Source organism: Ambystoma mexicanum, chromosome 3p (genome assembly GCF_040938575.1).
Source record: "Ambystoma mexicanum isolate Mex_15411 chromosome 3p, UKY_AmexF1_1, whole genome shotgun sequence".
In the NCBI taxonomy this organism is placed as follows: Eukaryota; Metazoa; Chordata; class Amphibia; order Caudata; family Ambystomatidae; genus Ambystoma; species Ambystoma mexicanum.
In genome coordinates, this window is record NC_090925.1 from 691673510 (window position 1) to 691696096 (window position 22587).

The 22587-nt window shown below is 45.7% G+C and overlaps 1 protein-coding gene across 2 annotated transcripts in view; it reads left to right on the plus strand.

The window, feature by feature from the left end:
* Positions 1–22587, plus strand: part of ZNF346 (zinc finger protein 346) — a 319091-nt gene that overhangs the window by 87425 nt on the left and 209079 nt on the right. The window contains exon 4 of one of the 2 annotated variants that reach the window (XM_069651491.1): positions 21702–21849. In XM_069651491.1, the coding sequence (XP_069507592.1) occupies positions 21702–21849 (148 nt within the window). The remainder of the gene's footprint in view (positions 1–21701; positions 21850–22587) is intronic. The other variant, XM_069651492.1, reaches the window with a different exon arrangement.

Consider the following 22587-nt stretch of genomic DNA (forward strand, 5'->3'; position numbering starts at 1 on the left):
GACAACGTTTTTCTACCCGTAGGCCCTTCTAGTTCCTCTAAGTGGACAAGGGAGAAATTTGAAGGGTGCATGGATCGTCTTGAAAACATTATTTACTTTTCTGAGCATCCTTCCCCGAAAATATCTCAGAGTCTAATCTTGACAGTTACAAGAGGATCAGCCCTCAGTCCCCATTCATCATGAAGACATCATTCAAATGGATTTACAGTGAAGAGAAGAACCTTCCTTCCTGCAGGGCTACAATGAGGACCAGGCGGACACCACGGACAATTGGGAAGAAACACACCAAGTGGGCACGGACCCGTGCAGGCTCCCCCAATAAGATCAGGACACATGTTCTTTACCTGGATTCTCCTCTGTCCACTCCGGCTCGCCAGGCCTCACCTGTAGACGACCAAATGGCCTTCAATGCGATGTTAAGGAACGCAGCAGATCACTTTCAAATCGCTACTCAAGAGGCGGTGCCTGAGCAGGACTTTGTAGAAGATATTCTAACCCCCTTCTAGCCAGGCCATTCCCCTCCGTAATTCTATTAAGAGGAGATTGCCCCTCCGCCGCCCTCCCTGGTGTCACCAGCTCAAACACTGGCAGTGAACGCAAGAGTAGAAAAGTTATTTCGGCCAGCTCCTTTGCACCCCAATACACTAAAGGGCACGCCACCCCCGATTCCCTGGTAGTGACTACCACCCGGAAACGGGCAGGAGTACCCCTTGCTATGGGGGATGCACCTCCGGATTCATAATCCAAGAGGTTATATGACTTAGGTAAGCGGGTTACCTCGGCTGCCGCATATACCACGGGCATAGCGAATAACACTATGCTGCTGGCGAGTTATGCTGACGCTCAATGGAACCTAGTACAGGAAGGTCTCCAGGTGGTCCCAGAGCCTATCAGGTCCAAGCTTCTCACAATTGTGGCTGAAGGTAGGCAAGTGAACCAGAACGTAATAAAGAACACTCTGGACACTGCTGAAACAGCAGGCCGGTCTCTGGCCCAGGGAACCTTACTTAAAAGGCACACTTGGCTTCGTACCTCAGGGTTTAAGCCTGAGACACAGGCCTCTCATCAATAAACCCATTGAAGAAATTAACCTTCGGAAAGGTGGTCGATGAGGCCCTAGAAACAGCAAAAAAAAGAGCACGAGCCATGGCCCTGCAACAAACTTCGCCCGACCTCCACAATTCAGACCACGGCGCCCTTCACCGGACCATCTGGAGATCCTGAATCAAGAGGTGGAAGCGCTGCTGGGAAAGGACGCCATAGAAGCCGTTCCTATTCAGGTAAACAAGGGTATTTATTCAGTCTACTTCCATGTACCCAAAAGTGACCTCACGATATGCCCTGTTCTAGACCTGCACCCAGCAAACAAGTTGATCAAACTCAGAAGTTTTGCATGGTAACGCTACAGGAGGTGATCCCACTGTTGAAACGGGGATTACATGGCAACATTGGACATGAACGATGCATACTTTCATATTTCAATGTTGCCAGCGCACAGGAAATATCTAAGGTTCATGATAGAGGACAAACATTGCCAATTCAAGGTACTCCCCTTCGGCATCGCCTCAGCGCCAAGGGTGTTTACGAAGATCCTGGCAGTAGCGGCAGCACACCTACACAGATTATCCATCCCGGTTTATCCTTACCTCGACAACTGGCTCGTAACAGGGGACTCCTACGAAACATGCCTATTGAACACTCGGAAGACAAAAGACTTCTTGTTCAGTCTCGGCTTCTCCATCGAGAAGAAATCCAGCTTAGACCCCAGTCAAGTCAAACAGTTTCTGGGGGCTCTAATTCGGAAAAGACTGCCTCGTCATCCCCTCACTGGCTCATAACGGGGGACTTCTACAACGCATCTTTTTTTAACACCCAAAAGACCGTAGACCTGTTCAGTCTGGGGTTCTCGATCAATGAGAAAAAATCCAGTCTAGTCCCCAGTCCAATAAAACAATTTCTGGGAGCTCTAATCCGGACGAAAGACTGCCTCGTCTTCCCCTCCAACGAGAGGGTTCAGAACATGCTTTTTCAGATCCCTCAATATGTAGCCAGTAGGGAGGTGACTGTGCGCAAAGCGATGCGCTTGCTAGGAATGATGGCGTTGTGCATATACATAGTTCCCCCCCCCCCCCACGTGCGGCTGCGCATGCGTCCCATGCAAGAGTGGCTCAACAGTCAGTGGTGTCAGGCCAGCAGACAATGGGAGGATCTGGTAGTTGTCTCGCCAGCCCTCGTTCTCTCTGCAGTGAAGGTGAAGAGAAAACCTCTTGAAGGGGAAAACCTTCACCACCCCTGCAGCGGAAGCCACTCTCACGACCCTCATCTCTCACGGGGTGGGGGCCTCACCTGCTTCAGCAGACAGCCCCTGAAGTGTGGTCCCCACAAGTAGCGTCCAACCATATAAATTTACTGGAGCTATCGCCGGTGTTCAAGACATTAAAGGCCTTTCAGATGCAACTACAGGGGAAGACTGTGCTGATTCTAACAGACAGCACTACAGCCATGTATTACCTGAACAAACAGGTGGGTGGTGGGGGGGGGGGCACTCACTCTCCAGGGTTATCCAAGCTGTCCCAAAACATTGGATATGGGCTCTCAGACACAAGTTGTTTCTGTTGTCCCAACATGTTCCAGGGGAACTCAATCTTCTGGCAGACGTGCTCAGCAGATTCTTCCTTCTTGATTGTTAAATATATTTCCCTTTTTAAAAGAACGCTTGTTTAAAATCACTGAAACCTTGAGTAGAAGTGTTGCTTGGCTACTTGTATTTGCAAATTTCATTGCTACAACGTCACATTTACCACTCGTGAGATGAGCCTGGCTGCTCAGTCACACTACCAACTTGTGTAGTACAGGCCTATACCAAAAGGTGGGTTACCTAATAACAAGTTGTCAAGTGCTGTGTAGTCTCATGCAGTGTTACTACATACATTGTTGCAGAACAGTGTGGGACTACACAAGAATTTTCTCTTGCTATTGGGTAACCCACCTTTTAATATAGGCATGTACTACTCAAGTTGGTGGAGTGACTGAGCAGCCAGGCTTATCTTAAGAGGGGTAATGTGAGCTGTAGAGCTGTACAATGAAGTCTGTAAATGCAAGTATCCAATTAAACACTTACACACTTAGCTATATAATCCATTATTTATGTATACACATATATTTAAGCAAAACACGCCAACCAAGGGGAAAGAGGGTTCATGTGAATGAAGCCATAGAATGGATCAATGGGATAAACTGCACACTGTAAAGGAGCTAAATGTGGGGATAGAACAGGTCAAGGAACATGAGAAGATATTCAATCTTTAATAAACACATATTCAATTACCATACACATGATAAAAACAGTATAAAAACACATAATTAATGCTTAAAGAGTTATAAAGGGCAACACGTCCACGCAGACCAGGATAATCAATATTTTCAATATTGGTCAGATTGGAGACAAATATTGGTTTTGTTGCAGTATAAATTGATGCTATCCCGCTTGTCTGTATTCAATAATGAATTGGCTGGTTTGATTAGGGTACAACCTCCTTTATCCCGCAGAAAATATTGATTATCCTGGTCTGCGTGGAAGTGTTGCCCTTTATAACTCTTTAAGCCTTTTCAATTTTTGTATACCTTTTTCTTTCCCCTTTTCTGCCTTAACTTTGGTTATAAAAATCTTTTTTTGAATACAGATTGGGCACCAATTGGGGATTTTTGCTGTCCTCGGATGTTATGTACTTTTGAACTATGTTATGCACAGTGCACTTATGCTTACATTTTAGGATGGCTACTAAATTAATATGCACTTTAACTGGATACGTTCAGCATTAATTATGTGTTTTTATGCTGTTTTTATCATGTGTATGGTCATTGAATATGTTTATTAAAGATTGATTGAATATCTTCTCATGTTCCTTGACCTGTTCTATCCCCACATTTAGCTCCTTTACAGTGTGCAGTTTATCCCATTGATCCATTCTATGGCTTCATTCACATGAACCCTCTTTCCCCTTGGTTGGCGTGTTTTGCTTTGGTTTTCCCCTGGGTTCATGTTGTTGGGGACGCCTATTCTGGATTACATACACACATATTTAAAGCATTTGTTAAAAAGCAGTAATTAGTTGCAACCTCAATCCCAAGTTAGGATTCTATTAAAAAAGGGAACAATAAAGCAGGTAAGTCATTCATATGTTAAACATGTTCCAGCACCCGGAGGTGACCTCATTTGAGGTTAGTATAGCATTTATCTGGTATCACCTTTGCAATATTGAACTTTCAAGGGAGGAAAGGTTAGGATTGGATCAGAACAGACTGATACAGTTACATTCTTCCAAAGGGATGCAGGCAGTCTATTATCCCAGCATTTAAGTGTTTAACTTTTAAAACGTGTAAGGGAACACGCCCTGCCAAAGCCAATGGGTTCAGAAGGAGGCCTTTATGGAGACAGGACAGCAAAAGTCAAAAGGCAAAGTCAAGTTCTGATGCTCTTCTTAAAAACATTTTCTTAAATAGTCTGTGTTCAAAAGAGAAATCACAGCAACTGAAGAGTAGTTACCTTTGGAAAGCACAAGCTGTTAGGCCAATGCAGTTAAGGTCAACTTAGTGTAGGGTTAAATCGCACTCCATAAGATCGAAGGACCCCAAATGGCAAAATGATAAAGCACACCAAGCCCCACAGTACCTTTTTGAAATGAATTTGTTCCTGCTGGTTGCCTTCACGATGCAATGCAGTAGACCCTTGTTCCTCGTCCTTGGTTGTGGTGACCAAAGAGAGGACGTCTGGCGGCTCCTAGGGCATCACTCGAGCGAGGGACTTTGCAGCAATGGATTTCCGTAGGTTCAGAGACTTTGTGGGTTTGTCACCTTTTTCTCGCGCCAAAGTACAACAAATGGCTCTATTTAAAATGTCCTTGACCCCCCCCCCCCCCCCCCCATTCCTGGGCTCTTGTGAGGGGACTCTGGATGCAGATTTCTTACTGCTATAGGTTCCTCTAGATGCCCATGAAGATCTGGCCGTATTCAGACTTTGGAAGACAATGCACACCCATGTGGTCGAGGTACCCCAGGTATTGGGCTTCTGTAGCCTTGGAAAGTAGCAGCAAGTCGGGGGTTGCACCAAAATAGTTTGTCTCGAGGCTAGTTGGTCCCACCAGCTTAAGAGAGGAAGTTGTAATTTACGGGTCTTCCCTGTCGATTTGAAAACTGGGTCCGCACAGCTGCAGGGCTTCACCAGGCACTTCACGGTCCAGGAGGGTGCTGCTGGGGTCTTCTCTCCTTCTGCTATGGATGTTGTCCTCTAGTAGTCGACTCTACTTAGTCCCAAAAACCTCGCTTTTTATGCAAGTTCCCATTCCTTCACAAACCCAGGCTTTCAGTCACACAGCTGGGTGACTGTCCTGCAGGACAGCCAGTCAGCCAATTGAAACTGGTTTCACTGAGGGACACCTAGAAACAAAGGTCGGGGATGTTTCAGGTCCCTTCCTCACTTCCTGCCTTTCCAGACAGACTGGAGCCTGGGCGGGCTTCAGGGTTGTAGCACCCCAAAGGCAAAATACACACAGGACTCAAACTTGGTGCAAAAATGTGAAAGCCCAGAAGGAACTAACAAGAAATTGCGAAAAGACGGGGGCCATTTTGAGAAAAGTAAGACCGGGGTCATCTTACTTTTCTTGGGAACAGTAGTTCACCCAAGAAAATGTAGTTAAACATAAAGAGAAGTCCAAGGGACTTCTCAGTGGCAATTCAGAAAAGGTACTGTCACAATGCAAAAGCAGATGCCTATGGAGTTTCCATAAAACTGTAAGCAGCATAGAGAATCTGTCAGGAAAACACATGAGTGAGAAAGGTCCCACTCACGCAGGAGTAAAAATTAAAAGGCCCCAAGTCCAGTTCAGAGACACTGCTGCAAACGGAGGGCCACCTTGACCCAAGACACTAGAGTAGCAGGAGAAAACGCCCAAATGGGATACGTAGCAGTAAATGGCGAACCACCTAAATTTTAGACACTTGAGAAGTGGGAGAAACATCTAGCTATGAGACACAGCAGAAAACTGAGAAACATCCAGATTTGAAAATCAATAGTTGGAGGTATACCCAAATTTGAGACAGCAGTAAATGGAGAAACCCCTAAATTAAGGATATAGCAGCAAAAGGAAGACTCCTACATTTGGGAAATGGCAGCGAATGGCAAACATGTGAGATCTATGAACAGTGGGAGAAATGGAAAAACACCCAAGTGTAAGACTCAACATTAAATGGAAAACGACCTAACTCGTGATACAGCAGTAAAAGGAAAGTTACTTAATAGATGACTAACACAGGTGTGATTTGTTAATTAAGGAAATGAGTGGTAGGGCTTTAATGCAACGCAGTAATTGCTGTACTCCCCACCCAGACGACACTTGCCTTGTCAGTCGCTGTTGGTTGACGGCGGCAGGCTTCCCCTGCGATTACAGCAAACACAGAATGGAGCTGCTTCTTCGGGAGTGGCCCTTTGCCTTGCGGCCGCCCTGGGAGACTGTCATAAAAAGGCACTGAGGCCCAATCTCGGAGCAAAGGGAGGGAAGGAGGGAGGCTGGCTGCCTTTGATACCAGGAAGCAGGTCGGAAGCAGGATGAGAGTAGAGATTTCATGGCGCAGGAGCGCTTTCAGTGAAAATAATTTGCAAAAACAATCCAATGGGGCACATCCGCAGTCCTGGGGGAAACTCGCCTGCAAGCCACACTGTTAATGGCATTCAGTGAGTGTGGCGGCATTGTAGACCCTCATGGGTGCTATTGGTGGGCACCGAGGCCCAATCACAGAGTAGTGAGAGGGAGGCGGCCTCCGAGACTAGATGGCGGGAGTGGATGGGGAGCTCTGCCTGCGGCATGTGTGCGATTTCATACATACCATTTTTAAACTCGGGCTGAGTATCTTCAATGTCGCTTTTCTAGTTCTCCCAATGGGGTTGTCTGGTCTCGCAAACTGAGACCCACCTAGATTTGAGAACTTGAGCAGTGAGAGAAACACTAAGTTTGAGCTTCAGCAGCAAATGGAGAAACACTGCTGTCTGGTATACAGCAGGAAATGGAAACAGCCACATCCGAGACTAGCAACAAACCTAAGAAGCCACAAATTTGAGACGCCACAGCAAAGGGGAACCATCTAAATTTGGAAAACCGTAGAAACCGGAATCACCTAGGTTTCGCAACGTCAAACTGCAACAAAGCCGCTAGGGCTGTTTGAATACCTTCCAGACACGCCGCAGATCCGTGAGAGTCGTCAAAACAACTCTGCGGAAAATAGGCCTAAAGACATGTTGAAGGACATGTTAAGATGTCGAAGATCAGGAAGAATATTCTGAAGGTTCTTGGCCCCTGTCTAAGACTGTCACTCAACGGCCTAAGAACACGGGAGCCCTACCAGACCCCTCTGGGTCATCATTATGGACCAGGGACAGGGTTGAGGGGTACATGAATAAACCTTAATTTGTGGACTTTTCAGAAAAGTTTATCACCCCTAAACGGCCTAGAGAGGAAGACCTCTATCCTATTGTGTCTAAACTTCAAAGGACATCCAGCCATACTCCACGGTTCTGACTGAACCAGAGGAGATTCATCAGGACCCTTCTGAACAGGGAGATGATCCTTTTGAGGAGCCTATGGACCAATCCCCACATTGGGGTGATGAGCAGCCAGTGGGTGAAGCACCATGGCTGTTGCCGTCTACTACGCCGGTTCCAGACACATTGGGCATAGATCCTCCTGCTTCTACCCCCATAATACAGGCATCTTCCATCGATGACCAGATGTCATTCAGTGCTATCCTGAAAAAAGCAGCAGAACACTTTCAGATTACTACACAAGAGGCGGTGCTAGACACTGACTTCGTGGAGGATATTTTGAAAGAGAAACCACCTTCAAGCCAAGCGATACCTCCTGTTAAACTCCATCAAACAGCGTATTGCCCCTTCTTTGCTGATGCCATCGCAAACAAGGGCAGATAACCCATGGGTTGAGGAGCCTTTTTGCTTCTCGCCTACAGACCCACTCTACTTCCGCGGACATGCCACTCCAGATTCCTTAGTGGTAACAACAACTAGGAAAAGAGCAGGAGTACCCTTGTCCACGGCCGAGGCACTGCCGGACAAGGACTGCAAGAAGTTGTATGCCCTGGGGAAGCGCATGACAACAGCAGCAGCCTATTCCACCAGAGTAGCCTACAATACAACATTGTTGGCTAGTTACAGCGACGCCTAGTGGAATCTACTCCAAGAAGGCCTGCAGGAAGACCCAGTGCCAACACGGTCACGCCTGCTGGCAGTTGTGTCGGAGAGGAGGCAGGTGAATCAAAACATTCTTAACAGCCTGGATGCTGCAGAGACAGCAGGAAGAACCCTGGCCCAAGGTACCTTGTTGAAAAGGCACGCATGGTTGAAGAATTCGGGATCCAAACCGGAAACACAGGCGTCCCCCATTAACAAGCCAGTAGAAGAATCTAACCTGTTTTGGCAAGGCGGTGGATGAGGCTTTAGAGACTGCAAAAAAGAAACATGAGACCTTGAAGTCACTAAACCAGATAACTCTGAGACCCTATCAGCAGCGAGGGGGTAGCTCTTGCCGCGCCTTTCGCGACAGTCTTTCCCACGTTCCCCCACAATCGGTACGGAACGGGAAATGCATGGTCCTCAGGACAGGGGGCAGCTGCCTCAAACTAATATCAGCCAAGAGGACAGCGCCGTGGCAAAGGAAGGGGTAGAAGCGCCACCCCTAGAGGCTCCCTGGCCTCAAATCAAAAATGACTTATCGATCCAGGTCCCCTCCCATTCCTCCCTGGTAGGGGGGACGGATAACATCATTCTTCCAGGCATGGGAGGGAATTATCACAGACCAATCTTTGATATAAGCTTGTACTACACAGTTTTGGTAGCGTGTTGAACAGCCAGGCTTATCTCAAGAGGGGAAATGTGAGCTGTAGTGGAGTTACACAAATATTCAGTTACAGATATTCAAATAAACTCTTACACTCGGTTTCTTGCATAAAGAATTAATTGATCAGGGAACAATGTAATAGTAGCAAACAAATATACTTCAATACTGTACACTGTTTTCTAAATCGGACGAGACCCTTTTGGGATGGCCCACAGACAGAACCTATACCCACAGGTGACTTCAGTAACAAGGGTGCTGGGGACATTAATCTTACTGTTGGCATTCAGAACACTCTTTAAAAGTTGGTAAAAGGCAAAGGTTATTAGAACACAGGAGACCACAAATTTCTTAAGCAGTGCAGATACTTGAGTTCACTAGAAGAGTTATTCAATTCAATAGGCTAAGCCGAGTCAATGGGCAAAATTCTTGGATAGAATAAAGCACTTCTGGTAAGTAAATGGAAAGTCTTTGCACAAGTTCTTAGGAGTCTTGATGAAAAGAATCACATGCAGGGCCACAAGCTGATTAGATTGTGAGTTGTGGAAGTTGCAAGCACTTCTACAGTAAGAGGTAAGTTCTCTTAGATTTGTTTTACAGTACCTTGGTAAAGAAGAAAAGATGCAGTTGATGACTTCTGTTCCTGTGCAGCTCTGGGACAAAACCTGCAACCGGCAAACTTCACTTTCAGTGGCTGTTTCGCATTTCAGTGACTTCAAATGGCAACAACGCGGTTCCTGACTGTCAAGGTGGACTGTCCTTACTTCTGGGGTCCCGCACTCTCCTGAGGTAGCTCAGGCTTTTTTCGTGGGAGTCCGGAAGATCTTAAAAGCTTTAGGCCAGCTTAAAAGTAAAGCACACAATCTGGTGTCCCTCTCCCTGGCTATACGGTTTCCTGCAGCAACTCTGAGGAAATTCAACTAGCTCTGAGATGGGTGTCCAGGTGGCTTACTTTGGAGTGGATTGGTTGCACCAACTCAAAGGGAGAAGTCTTCCCATTGCGAACTTGGCAAGTTGGCACTGCAGCAGGGCTTCACCGGGCAAACCAATGGTCCAGAAGTTGCAGCAGGCGTCCTCTTAAAGTTCTTCTCGTCCTGTGGCCGACTCTGCATTCCAAGCCAAAAGCCTCGTCTTTTATTCAGTTCTCTCCCATTCATTCCAGCCTAGCTGTCAGTCACCCAGCAGGGTGGCTGTCCTTGATGTCAGCCGGCCAATCACCACAGAGTGCATTTGTGTCTCCTAGAGTTTTGGGCACCTCCCTCACTTTGTGCCCACCCCAGACACACCGTGGGGCCAGAGACGAGCTTCACTCGTGAATCCCTCAAAGGCAAAGCGAACAAAGGGACCAAATGTGATTTGGCGTGCAGAGTAAATCTCAGGAAGGGCCTTTCCACAAAGATAGCCAAAAAAGACTGGGGCCATTTTGTCAAAAATGGTACCTTTGGGTGCCTTACTGCAGTTGCGAACTCTGCAAAAATCGGCAAACACGACTTGTGCCTTTTTGACCCCGTGGGACTGCGTAGTTATGGCGGCTGACCCCATCCTAGAAGGAGAAGAAAGACAGCTTTGTGGCCATAAAGGATGGTAAGGAGGCAATGTGTGAATCCCTCCAGTCAGGTCTGGGTACTGCTCATAGCGTAAGCAAGTCCATGGCAACCAGCATGTGCTGCACAGATTTGCGTGGTTTAGGAAGTCCGGATTTGCACCAGATGTGCAGTCTAGACCCCTCAATATGCCCTTTGACTGTCTGAGACTGTTTGGAAGCAAGGCTGGTCAAAGTTTGGAAAAAGGTGCAGACCTCGAAAGCAGCAGCTAAATATCTTGGTGCTACAATTAGACAGCCTCAACGCTCCTACCTCGGTTCGTCATCTTGGAGGGGTAAGTCCTTTCGATCCTACTCGGTTGGAAGAGGACAGGCCAGTCATAAAGGTCAGTGAAAATTCCCTCGTGGTGGATGAGGTGTGCTAAGGCAACCCAAGCAGCCACAGTTTTGCCTTCAGCTGCCTCAAAACCACTCTGAGGCCTTGACCCACAAGACCCCTGTGGGAGGCAGACTTTTTCAGCATCTGAAAGAATGGCAGGGCATTACTTCAGATGCCTGGGCACTGGAAACAGTAGCCCAGGGTTACTGCGTTCCCTTTCTAAAAAGGCCCCAAGATCATCCACTGGTGAACAGCTTTCAAAATTCCAGGTCCACTCTTTGTGCAGGAAATTATGACAGTACCTGTGGCGGAGAGGAACAAGGGTTGGTTCTAATTCCCAAAAACGATTGAGAGGAAACTTGAACAAGTTCCTTTGGAAGGACAAGTTCAAGATGATTACCCTTTCTTAGATTCTTTAGGCCCTCCAACTCCAGGATTGGATGGCATCATTGGATCTTCAGGATGCTTACCATCTTGTGTCTATCCATCACAAGCGCAGATGGTACCTAGGTTCTTGGTTGACAGCTCTCATCATTTTGAGTTTTTTCATTTGGGCTGACCTCCACCCCAAGGGATTTCACCAAGTTGTTGGTGGTGTTGGCAGCAGGCTTCGGGAGAGGGGGGGGATTTCACGTCGACCCCTACCTGGACGATTGGTTGATCAGGGCACGTTCACCTGAACAAGCCCAGGAACATCTCGGTGTAACCTGCCACTCTTTCCACAAACTGGGCTTCTCCCTCAGTTACAAGAAATCCCACATGATACCATCTCAAAGACTCCAGTTCATTGGCTCAGTCCTGGATGCTTCCCTAGGAAAAGCCTTGCCACCCGAAGTGAGGGCTGAACCCATTCTGCAGATGGTCTCCAAATTCCAGAGTGCCTGGCGTCTTCCGGCCTTCAACTTTTTGATGTTCCTCGGCCTCATGGCATCATGCATTTTTCTGCCTTAGAATGAGGTCCTTCCAATTGGCTCTTAGGATTCAATTGTCCCAATTCTCAGGCACGATGTTGGATGCTCTTGAGGTTCCAAGCAGTCGCACATGATCTCTTGTGGTGGGCTTACAAGGACAATATTCTGAAGGGAGAATCCTTTTGGCAGCTATGACCGGAGATAACCGTAGTGGCGGGTGCCTCACTCACTGGGTGGTAAGCTCACGCCAACGACCTGACAATCAATGGTCCTTGGTGTCCATCGGAGTCCAAACTACACATCAAACTTTTGGAGCTGAGGGAAATCGGACAAGCGCTGAAGGCCTTTCTGCCCTCTCTACTGGGAATCAATTTCCTGATCGTGACGGACTACACAGTGGCCATGTAGTACCTCAACAAGAGAGGTGTACGTTCGCTACCACTGTACAGAAAGGCAATGCAGCTCTGGTTCTGGGCAATTCAAGAAAGATTCCCCCTATCGGCAGTTCAACTAGCCGGAGAGAACACAGCAATGGATGATCTGAGCAGGCAGAGCAGTCTCCCATGAGTGGGAACTAGCTCGAAGGCCTTCAAGACATCTCCCTTTGGGGAACCGTTCAAGTGGATCTGTTCATGACCAGTGTCAACAGGAATTGCGAACTGTACTGCTCCAGGGAATTTCCCACAAGAGGCGCTCTAGGAGACGCGTTTGTAGTAGACACTCCTGTACGTGTTTCCTCCAGTCCACGTTATTCCTTGTATGATTAGGTGGTTGAGAAAGATCGATAATTCCATGATTCTAATGCTCCAGATTGGGTCAGGAGGACGTGGTACCAGGACCTTCTGGAAATGTCCATCTGGCCACCAATGTGTCTTCCACAAAGAGAGGACCTTCTCTTGCGAGAGGGTCAGTTTCTCACTCCAGAGGTCAAGACTGTCAACCTTCATGCATGGTTTCTGAGAGGTTGAGATATAAGGATTGGAACCTCCTGGATGACGTAATGGAGATCTTGCTTTTGGCCAGAAGACCAGCAACAACATCTTTGTACTGCTGCAGTTGGAACAAGTTCAGCAGTTGAAGATCTAAGAATGTGGATCTTTTACTTTGTGGTACATCTATGGTGCTTTCCTCTTTCTTACATTTGGAGAATCTGGGGCTGCAGATTGGTACAATTAAAGGTTACCTGACGGCAGCGCCTATTTTCAAAAGCTCTTCAGAGGAGGATTCATAATTTTAAATTCCCTCTGATTGTTCAATTCCTAAATGGTCTTGCTAATGTGTTTCCACCAATTCCATTCCAAGTACCTAACCCCATTTCTAACATGCATTCCTTTTGAGTCAATACATTCATGCCCATGTATTTCTTGCTTTCTATAAACACAAAGTTGTTCTGAGGTTGAAACCTACTTTTCTACCTAAGGTAGTCTCCAACTTCCACTTGTCGCAAAAGATAATTTTACCAACTGTTAGGCAAGATTGTATGCAGTACCCTGTGGGAGACTGCACCAGCCTTGTCCTCTTGGCAATAGTAAACCCAACCTTTGGTATAAGCATGTACTACTCAAGTTGGTAGAGTGACTGTGCAGCCAGGCTTATCTCAGGAGGGGTCAATGTGAGCTGTAGGGTTGGAACATAGAGATTCAGTGACCGGTATTCAAATAAACACTTACACTCAAGGTTTTTTGATAGTTAAATAAATAATTGTTCAGTCAGTTGATTAAGCCTTCCTTAGAAGGGAGCAATTATAGAACACTTAAAATATACTTAAAAAATGCACAGTGTTTCAATAAATCAGTGGGTAACCATTGTGGATGGCACAGAGATACTTCCAACACCCTGAGGTGACTTAAATAACTAGGACCCTGGACAATCATATATCACTGGCACATTAGAGCAATACAGAGTTTGGTGTTAAAAGGAAAAGGTTAGGGAATAAAACAATGATTAACAAATATTCTGAAGCAGATAAGCACTTTTGAATCCCCAATGCAATGTATATGAACCCTTTCCCAGCTACACAAGTTATAGAATGTGTGACTTTTTGGAGGGATAGTTAAAGCACAAAGTCAGGGGTTAGAGTATTTCAGGGAGCCCAGACAGCCAATGTTAATTGAGCAAAGTCTAGGAGAGCTGAAGTACTTCTAGAAGGTAAGTACAAAAGTCTTGCACAATGCTTTAGAAATCTTTGTACGATTTATTTATAACGCGCTTACCTGGAGCTTTCTAAGCGCGGACCCGGATATCGAACCTGTGTTGCTCTGCGTCTTGCTTCCAAGGCGAGCTCGTTGCCCCCGAGCTATCCTCCCGAGACATACGAAATAAAATCACTGTTGGGCCATTAGCTGGGAGGCTTGTGAAGGGCAAAGCTGCAAGTAACTTTGCAAAGGCAACCAAGGCCAGCCTCAACTGAGAGCTAGCAAGGCTACACGGCAATAGTCAAGTACTCCTTAGTTTACAGTATTTTAGGTCTGAAGAAATTGGTTGCAGCTGGCTTCTGTTCCTGTTTTAAGTCCTGCAGAGCCTGTTGTTCCTGGGCCTCAGTCGTGGGGACAAGAGGCAGGACGTCTGGGCACTCCTGCACTACGGAACTTAAGATCAGTGGCACTTCGCCGTTTCCAGTTCTCGCAAATAGCACCACCGCAGTTCTCCGATACCTTATGGGCTTTCCTCGCATCTGGGGTCCAGCACTTAAGTGTGTTCAGTCCTGCTTCATGGGAGTCCAGACCATCTTCCTGGAGATCAGGTCCGACTTAAAGATGACGCACTCTGGTGTTCCGCTCCCTGGCAATCGTTTCCTGTAGCAGCAATGGAAGTACAGCCAGTTCCGTGAGGATTTCCAGACAAGTTCGTCTTGGGGTCGATTGGTCCTACCAACCCAAGGGAAGAAGTCGTCCTTTGCAGAGCTTCTGTAGTCGAGGCGTATTCAGAGCTTCAGCACAGCAGCAGGGCCTCACCGGGCAAACCCAACGATCCAGGAGTTGCAGCAAGCGTCTCTTCCAAGTTCTTCTTCGGATTCCTTCGTCCAGTGGTCGACTCTGCCTTCCAAGCAAAAAACCTCACCTTTATGCAGGTTTCTCCCATTCATTTGCAGCCTAGCTGTCACACAGCAGGGTGGCTGTCCTACAAGGACAGCCAGCCAATCGGGTTTGGGTGCATTCCTGTAACCAAGGGGATTAAGCAGAGCGTTTCGAGCACCTCACTCACTTCCTCCCCTGCAAGACACGCTTGAGACAGAGGTGGGCTTCACTGGTGAATCCCACCAGAGCCAAAACTAACATAGGGACCAAACCTGGTTTGGCATGCAGAGTAAATCTCAAGAAGGACCTTTCCAACAAGAAATGGCTAAAAAAGGTGACCAGGGCCATTTTGACAAAATGGGCACCCATGGGTGTTTTTGCTGCAATTGCAGCCCGCGGTAGAAACACACAATGGTAGAAAAAAGTAAACCACTGCCACCAGCCATTAATTGTAGAAAGAGTAACGTAAAAATGTTACATGAGAAACTAGACAAAGGAAATACTAAGTAACCCCTCCGGCACCCTATTGTAAGCTAGTGCGTGCTGGGTCTAGACAGTTACAAATGTCAGTAAAGTCAATTACACTTCCCTGCTCTTGGAAACAGTAGTTTCACCAAGAGAAGGTATTTAAACCTTGGGGAAATCTGGAAGACTTCCCTGTGCCAATGCACTGAAGGTGCTGTCAAAATATAAAAAGATGCCTATGGAGTTTGTCAGACTCCAAAACCAAAAGAAAGTGTCCAAATCAATGAAAAATACATGAGTGGGAAAACTGTCTCACTCAAGGATAAAAATGAAAAGTCCAGCAAAAAGAGCTGGGGGTCTCTTAGGTAGAAGGGAATTAGCACATTTCTGAGAAGTCTCCTTAACACCAACTTTCTATCCACCTCCTCATCCGGGCTTGGCGGAGGAAAGATTATAGTCTGAACCCAAAAGGGTCTCTCAGCTTTTATATATCAAGGTCCCAAATTCATCAAAATGACTAATTATTCATTGGCTATACAGGTCCTAAATTGGGTTTAGCTGTGACAACCAACCCTATCCAGATGATCATCCTGGCTATTGGGGAATGTTACAGGGTAGCCGACAAAGACCACCAGAAGGCATTGGAGCGCATTTCACAAGGGGCATGGCAACCTCTGCGTCTCTTCAGAGGGGTGTTCCAGTAAAAGACACATGTGCAGCAGCCACTTGGTCGTCTAGTCTGTTCACACTTTGGAAGATTAATCCAAGCAGTAATGTTTTACCAATCAAGGACAATTTGGGAAAGCGGTCCTTCTTTCAGTCCATAACAGTTACGGATGACATAAAAATCATACGCCCACCACCAAATTATTACTGCTTTAGGAGTCCTCATAAGATGAGGAATACGTGGGAAGACACAATCCATTTGAAGAACAAGTTACTTACCCGTGGTAACGTTCTTTCTGTTGGATGTGCCTCACGTATTCCTCACTGCCCCTCCCAGCCTACCCCACTGTAGAATTTACGTGTTTTTACACTTTGCGCTTTCTTGGAGCCTAAGTTCTATGGTATATGCCTGGTAATTCCTCTACATTAGGGGGACACTGAACTGAAGCCAACGGGCGCTCTGTCCGCCAATTATACTAATACATTCGACATTCGAACGGAGGCCCTCTAACATCGATTTGACCGCACACAGCGCCACCTCTTGGGAAAATAATTTCCGAAGCAGCTGAAGCTAGGATATTTATCATAAAATGAGGAATACGTGGGAGGAACATCCAATCGAAAGAACGTTGCCACAAGTAACATGCTCTTTTAATTGGTGAATAGGTACGATTCATGTTACTACTGAAACCTTCTAAATACAGCCGCAAAAATTACACTGAAACTTCAACATGATTCCATTCCTGCATCAAACTCTTATCCTGACATTTCAATGTGATTTTTGCTGCTCTGTACTTTCTTTAGATGGTTATAGTAGCTACATGAATGGTGCCTGTGTGGCAAGTCCAAATCGGGAGATGGACAACTTTGTATCTCGTGCTGATAGACTTTTATTTTGGTGGATAAACCCTGATCTTTCCTACCACTCTGATCCCTATGCTAATAGTGTCCAAAAGGGTGCACGTAAGGATGGTTTACAAAATGTAAAGGTGTCCTCAGTCTATAAACCTATCTAACTTGATCCTAGCCCTACCACTACAAAGTAACAAACCTACAGGGGACATTAGTTAAGGGCCTGTGACTGTTTTCTGACCCGCAATGTACGGTTTTAGCTCGTCACCAGGCAACCTCTCTGGGGCTTCCGCCCATATTAGTTTCAACTCGCGTGTTCCTTCAGGCCTCCTGCCCGTGGCATAAGAGAAAACAAAAGTGTCTCTAGGCCCCTGGAACGGCTGTTTGTTAGCTAAGATTTTCATAGTAATGTTAAATCTTCCGGAACTGTCAACTCCAGAACATTTTGCTTTACTGATGGATTATTTTTCCTTGTACCTCTGTGAATGGGAACCTTTTCCCACACTCACATAAATCCTTTACTCTTTTTATGGATGGTCTTTTTTAGAGTCTCCATAGTCTTTTTAAAGTTAACCTCTTTGACAACTGTTTTGCAAAAGTGCCCGTTGTTGCTGGGTTGCCCTATGGGCTCCCCTTTTAACTTTCTCTGGCTAACCTTGAGAGAACTACAGTTCTCAAGGGTAGAAAGGATCTTTGGATCCCTTTTTATATTTTATTTGGTGAAACCAGCACACCCCACCTTATGTGGAGTGCTTGGTATCCCCTTTCACACTAAAACTGTAACAATTCAGTAACCGGGACAAGCTTACCTTTTAATGGCTGGTGGCAGTGATATATCTTTTATTAATGTGGTGCACCTTTAACACAGGCTGTGTGCACAGCTACAGTAAAGGGACTCAAGGGTGCTCATTTGACCTAAATGGGCCCCTAGCTTTTTTTGTTCACCATTTTAGTGTTTCTTGCCCTTCCTTCCCCTGAAATGCAGGGACGGGAAGCTTCTTTGTGTGTTTTTTTTTTTTCCTCCGTCCTGGCTCCAGCCTGTCTGTGAAGGCAGGAAGCAAGGGAGGAGTCAAAAATGCCACCACCCTTTGTCTTCCTCCATGCCTGAATGGGGACTGTTAGGCAAGATTGTATTTCAGTACCCTGTGGGAAACTGCACCAGCCTTGTCCTCTTGGCAATAGTTAACGTTTTGGTATAAGCATGTACTACACAAGTTGGTAGAGTGACTGAGCAGCCAGGCTTGTCTCAAGAGGGGTCAATGAGAGCTGTTTGGTTGCAGCATAGAGCTTCATAGTGACAAGTATCGAAATAACACTTGCATTCAAGGTTTCTTGATTAAACAATTATTCAAACTGATTTAAATTAATAAATAAGCCTTCCTTAGGAGGGAGCAAACTTCATTTATAATGCGCACCAGACCCAAAGGTATTAGGGCGCAGAAGAGGAAAAAGGATTGTTCAGCTTAGGTTACATTGCTGTCCGTTACAGTACAAAATATATGTAACAATACATATCCTTCAAAAATACACATGCTGTTTCAATAAATCAGTAGATGCCCATTTGGGATGGCACACACTTCCTACACCCTGAGGTGATTTTAATAACTGGGACACTGTGGACATTGATATGATAAGGCATTTATAACGTCCGTATACACAAGTGTATCACTGGTACATTTAGAGCAATGCTGAGTTTGGTGTCAAAAGGTTTAGGGAGAAAAGAATGGTTTAACTAGTTTCTCAAACAGGTAAGCACTTTTTAACCCCCCAATGCCATGTACATTATCCATTTCCCAGCTATACAAGCAAAGAATGTGTGACTTTTTGGAGGGACAGATCAACACACAAAGTCAGAGGTTTAGTCTTCAGGGAGCCAGGACAGCCAGTGCTAATGGAGCAAGGCCTAGGGGAGCTGGAGTACTTCGATATATGTATAAATGTATAAATCGATATACGCCTTCTTTTTTTTCCATTTCTTTGTGGAAAGGCCCTTCTTGAGATTTACTCTTGGCTCCAAACCAGGTTTGGTACCTTGGATCGCTTTGCCTTTGGCAGGATTCACGAGTGAAGCCCGCCTCTGGCTCCAGGGTGTCTGTTAGGGGCAGGAAGTGAGGGAGGTGCCCAAAGCTCCCTGTGCTTAGTCCCTGCTGGGTGGCTGACGGCTAGGCTGGAATGAATGGGAGACACCTGCATAAAAGGTGAGACTTTTTGGCTTGGAAGGCAGTCTCGACCACTAGACGAAGGAACCGAAGAAGAACTTGGAAGAGGATGCCTGCTGCAACTCCTGGACTGTTGGTTTGCATGGTGAAGCCCTGCTGCTGTGCTGAAACTCCAAATGTATATCGATAGAGAAGCCCCTGCAAGGACGACTTCTCCCCTTGAGTTGGTAGGACCAATCCACTCCAAAGTAAGCCACCTGGACATCCTCTCGGAGCTAGTTGAATTTCAACCGAGTTGCTGCTGGAAAACCGAAACGCCAGGGAGATGAACACCAGATTGTGTGTGTGTTGCTTTTAAGCTGGCCAAGAGCTCCAGGAAGATCCTCCAGTCTCACAGGAAGCAGGACTGAGAGCCATCTCAACAAAGTGCTGGTCACCAGATGCAAGGAAAGTCCAACTCAACAGTCAGAAACCATGGTGTTGCTATTTGCGGTAGATGCGAGGAGCTGCAACACCAAAGTGCCACTTGTTTGAAGATTGCCGGTTTAGGTCGGTGACTGTCCCATTGCAGTGCAGGAGTCCCCGGACATCCTCCCTCTTGTCCCCACGACTGAGGCCCAGGAACACCAGGATCAGCAGAGCTGCACAGGAACAGAAGCCAGCTAAATCCTGTTTTCTTCAAACCAAAGGTACTGTAAAACTAAGGGGACTTGCCTCTTTTTGTGTAGCCTTGCTAGCTCGCTCTCAGTTGAGACTTGTCTCGGTTGCTCTTGCAGAGTTGCTTGCAGCTTTGCCCCTCACAAGCCTCCTAGGTTGTGGCCCTTCAGTGATTTCATTTCTACAAACCTTTCTAAAACATTGTGCAAGACTTTTTACTTAGCTGCAAGACTATCTTCAGCTCAACTAACATTGGCTGTCCTGGCTCCCCGAAAGACTATTCCTACCTCCTGAAAGGGTTAAAATTAGTTTGCATTGAGGGTTCAAAAAGTACTTGCCTGCTTACGATATTTGTTAAACATTGTTTTATTACCTCATCTTTCCCTTTTGACACTCATCTCAGTATTGCTCTAAAGGTGCCAGTGATAAATCAATGTCCACATTGTCCTAGTTATTTAAGTCACCTGAGGATGTTGGAAGTACCTGTGTGCCATCCCCAATGGGCATCAACTGAGTTAGTGAAACGGAGTGTATTTATTGAAGTATCTTGTGTATTATGATTGCTCCCTTCTAAAGAAGGCTTATTCAACTGACAAATTAATAATTGTTTAATCAAGAAACCTTGTGTATAAGTGTTTATTTGAATAACTCATTGTGAAACTGTGTTACAACCTTACAGCTCACAATGACCCCCCTTGAGATAAATCTGGCTGCTCAGTCACTCTCTTGTGTAGTACATGCTTGTACCAAAGGTTGGGTTTACTGTTGCCAAGAGGACAAGACTGGTGCAGTCTCCCACAGGGTACTGCATACAATCTTGCCTAACACCGCCCCCCCCTTCAGCCACTGAGAACACTCGTGCTCCAAGAATAAGGGAAAGAGTTTGTTTTAAGGGAGCAGGCCTTTTGCCTAGAAAAGAGAATACGTGTTTAAAAGTTACTTGTAACAGTTGGTTGGGAACTGTAACTCTAAGAGTGAACAGTTACAAAAGTTCTTACTTACCTTGGATGTGTGATGCACTATTCTCAAAAGTATGGTTAACATCTTTCTTGTCTTAGAATCTTTTTGACCTTCTAATAGACAGTTGATGTGAAGGTATATTGCTCTCCTGTCGGCTGTGCCTCTTCCCAAATGTAATGTTGGTTTCACCAGATTATTTCTGTTGGTATAATTGTATGTGTGTCCCCCAACTGGGTCTTGCTTCCCCTGACTTGCTGCTAGCCTGTCAAGAATAAGTCTATATTAGGTTGTTGCCTACCTAGAATGAGTCAATCGGTAAAGTGTAACATTGGGTTGTGCTTTCCCTGTGCTGTTGTAGACAGACTCAGTCTTTGGTTCTAACTGTCCCTCATAAGTCATACATAAGGTACTTGTAGAGCTGGGAAATATCTAACCTGTATTTCATTGTGTGGTTAAAAACATATATGGGCTTTACTTACCTTGAGCATCCCAAAAATAAGAGTTTCTGCTTATCGCAATCTGTTTCACTGATCTCAAAAGCACCTGTAATTGAATATTACATCCTTAGGTTTTCTCAACTAGTATAACTGTGTGTGATCATAAAAGTAGTTATAGGTTTTTACTATACCTGGAATACGTGTTCCACTATTCACACAGTATACTGTCCAGTTGACTATGTGATTTGTACAGAGTCACTGTACAACTGATAGGGTCTACAGCCCTTGCATTACTGAATGTAATTATGAAAGTAACCATTGGTTTTTACTCCCCAAGAATAGGTGTGACCTATATTGAATGTGTGTGAAAAGGTTTTGACTTCCCTAGAACTACTGTTAGGTGTTCCAAATAAAGTCAAATGCTTTGGTCTGTGTACCTTCAAGCATTGTGTTTTGATAATTTTGATTACATATAATGTGTGATAGTACCTAATTGACCCTAGATTTATCTGGTCATACCTGTATTTAAATAAATCCTTTAATGGTTTTACTAGTCCCTTAGTTGGACTTCAGAAAAACTATCGTAACAGAACTCATGTAAGATTCAATTTATTGGATAACCAAATGTTTGCTGTACTGTAGTCCCTTAGTCCCTTTTTATGTTCCCGTCTGTTTTTTCCCTAATTGACATATGTATGCATTCCTGAAATTGCCCCTCAAGAAGTGCCCCTAACGTATTCCTTTTGTGTCTTCAGTCAAGCAGCAACAGTGCAGAAGACAGAAACAAGTGCTGCCCTATCTGTAACATGACCTTCTCTGCTCCTGTGGTGGCTGCGTCACATTATGAAGGTAAAACGCATGCGAAGAACCTCAGACTGAAGGAGCAGGGCCCTCCAGCTCCAGGTATGTGTGCTTGATGCTCACTATCGGGGCAAACTAGTGCACTCTACAGGCAGGTCGCCAAAGCGAATTTGTGACGGGTGGCCCAGGTTTGATGGCAGTTGTAGTTCACAAAGGCAGGCGTTGTGACATGCCTTAGAAGGCAGGGCCACTCTACCATGGTTGACTCGCAAGCAGCTTTACTGCAGGTCCCCATGTCCTCATGCGTCTGTATTACATAGGATTTGTTTATCTTTCCACACCCCCTTATCACCCAAACAACTTTCTCTTGAAACCTGCTGATGTTTTTAAAATGGTATCCTATTCTTGATCATCCACTCCAGCATGTGGGTGAGGTAATCTGGTTCTTTGCACCGCAACCTTTCCACCCACTGCCAGTGGCCAAAATAGAAAGGCAACCTTACTTTCATTTTTTTATGTAAAGCTTTTATGCAGCTCCCAGCATCACCACTATGGTGATATTACAGTGCCGAGGCTTAGCTATGTTGTACCCCTTCTGGAGTAAATTGGACAATGGTCTGTGGGTGATATTTAAAGTTTGGAAAAAGATCTGGGGCGCTTACAATTTACTTGTTGTATAAGCACCTAACAAATGCACAATAAATAAAATTTCAGAAGCCGGTGGTAGGATAGAAACTTGACTGGAAAGGTACAGGGGTTTGAGGAGGGTGATTGTGGTAGCAGCGGTGCATTTCTGATTGGCAGTGATTCAAACGTTAATCAGTAAAGTAGTGGGAGTGC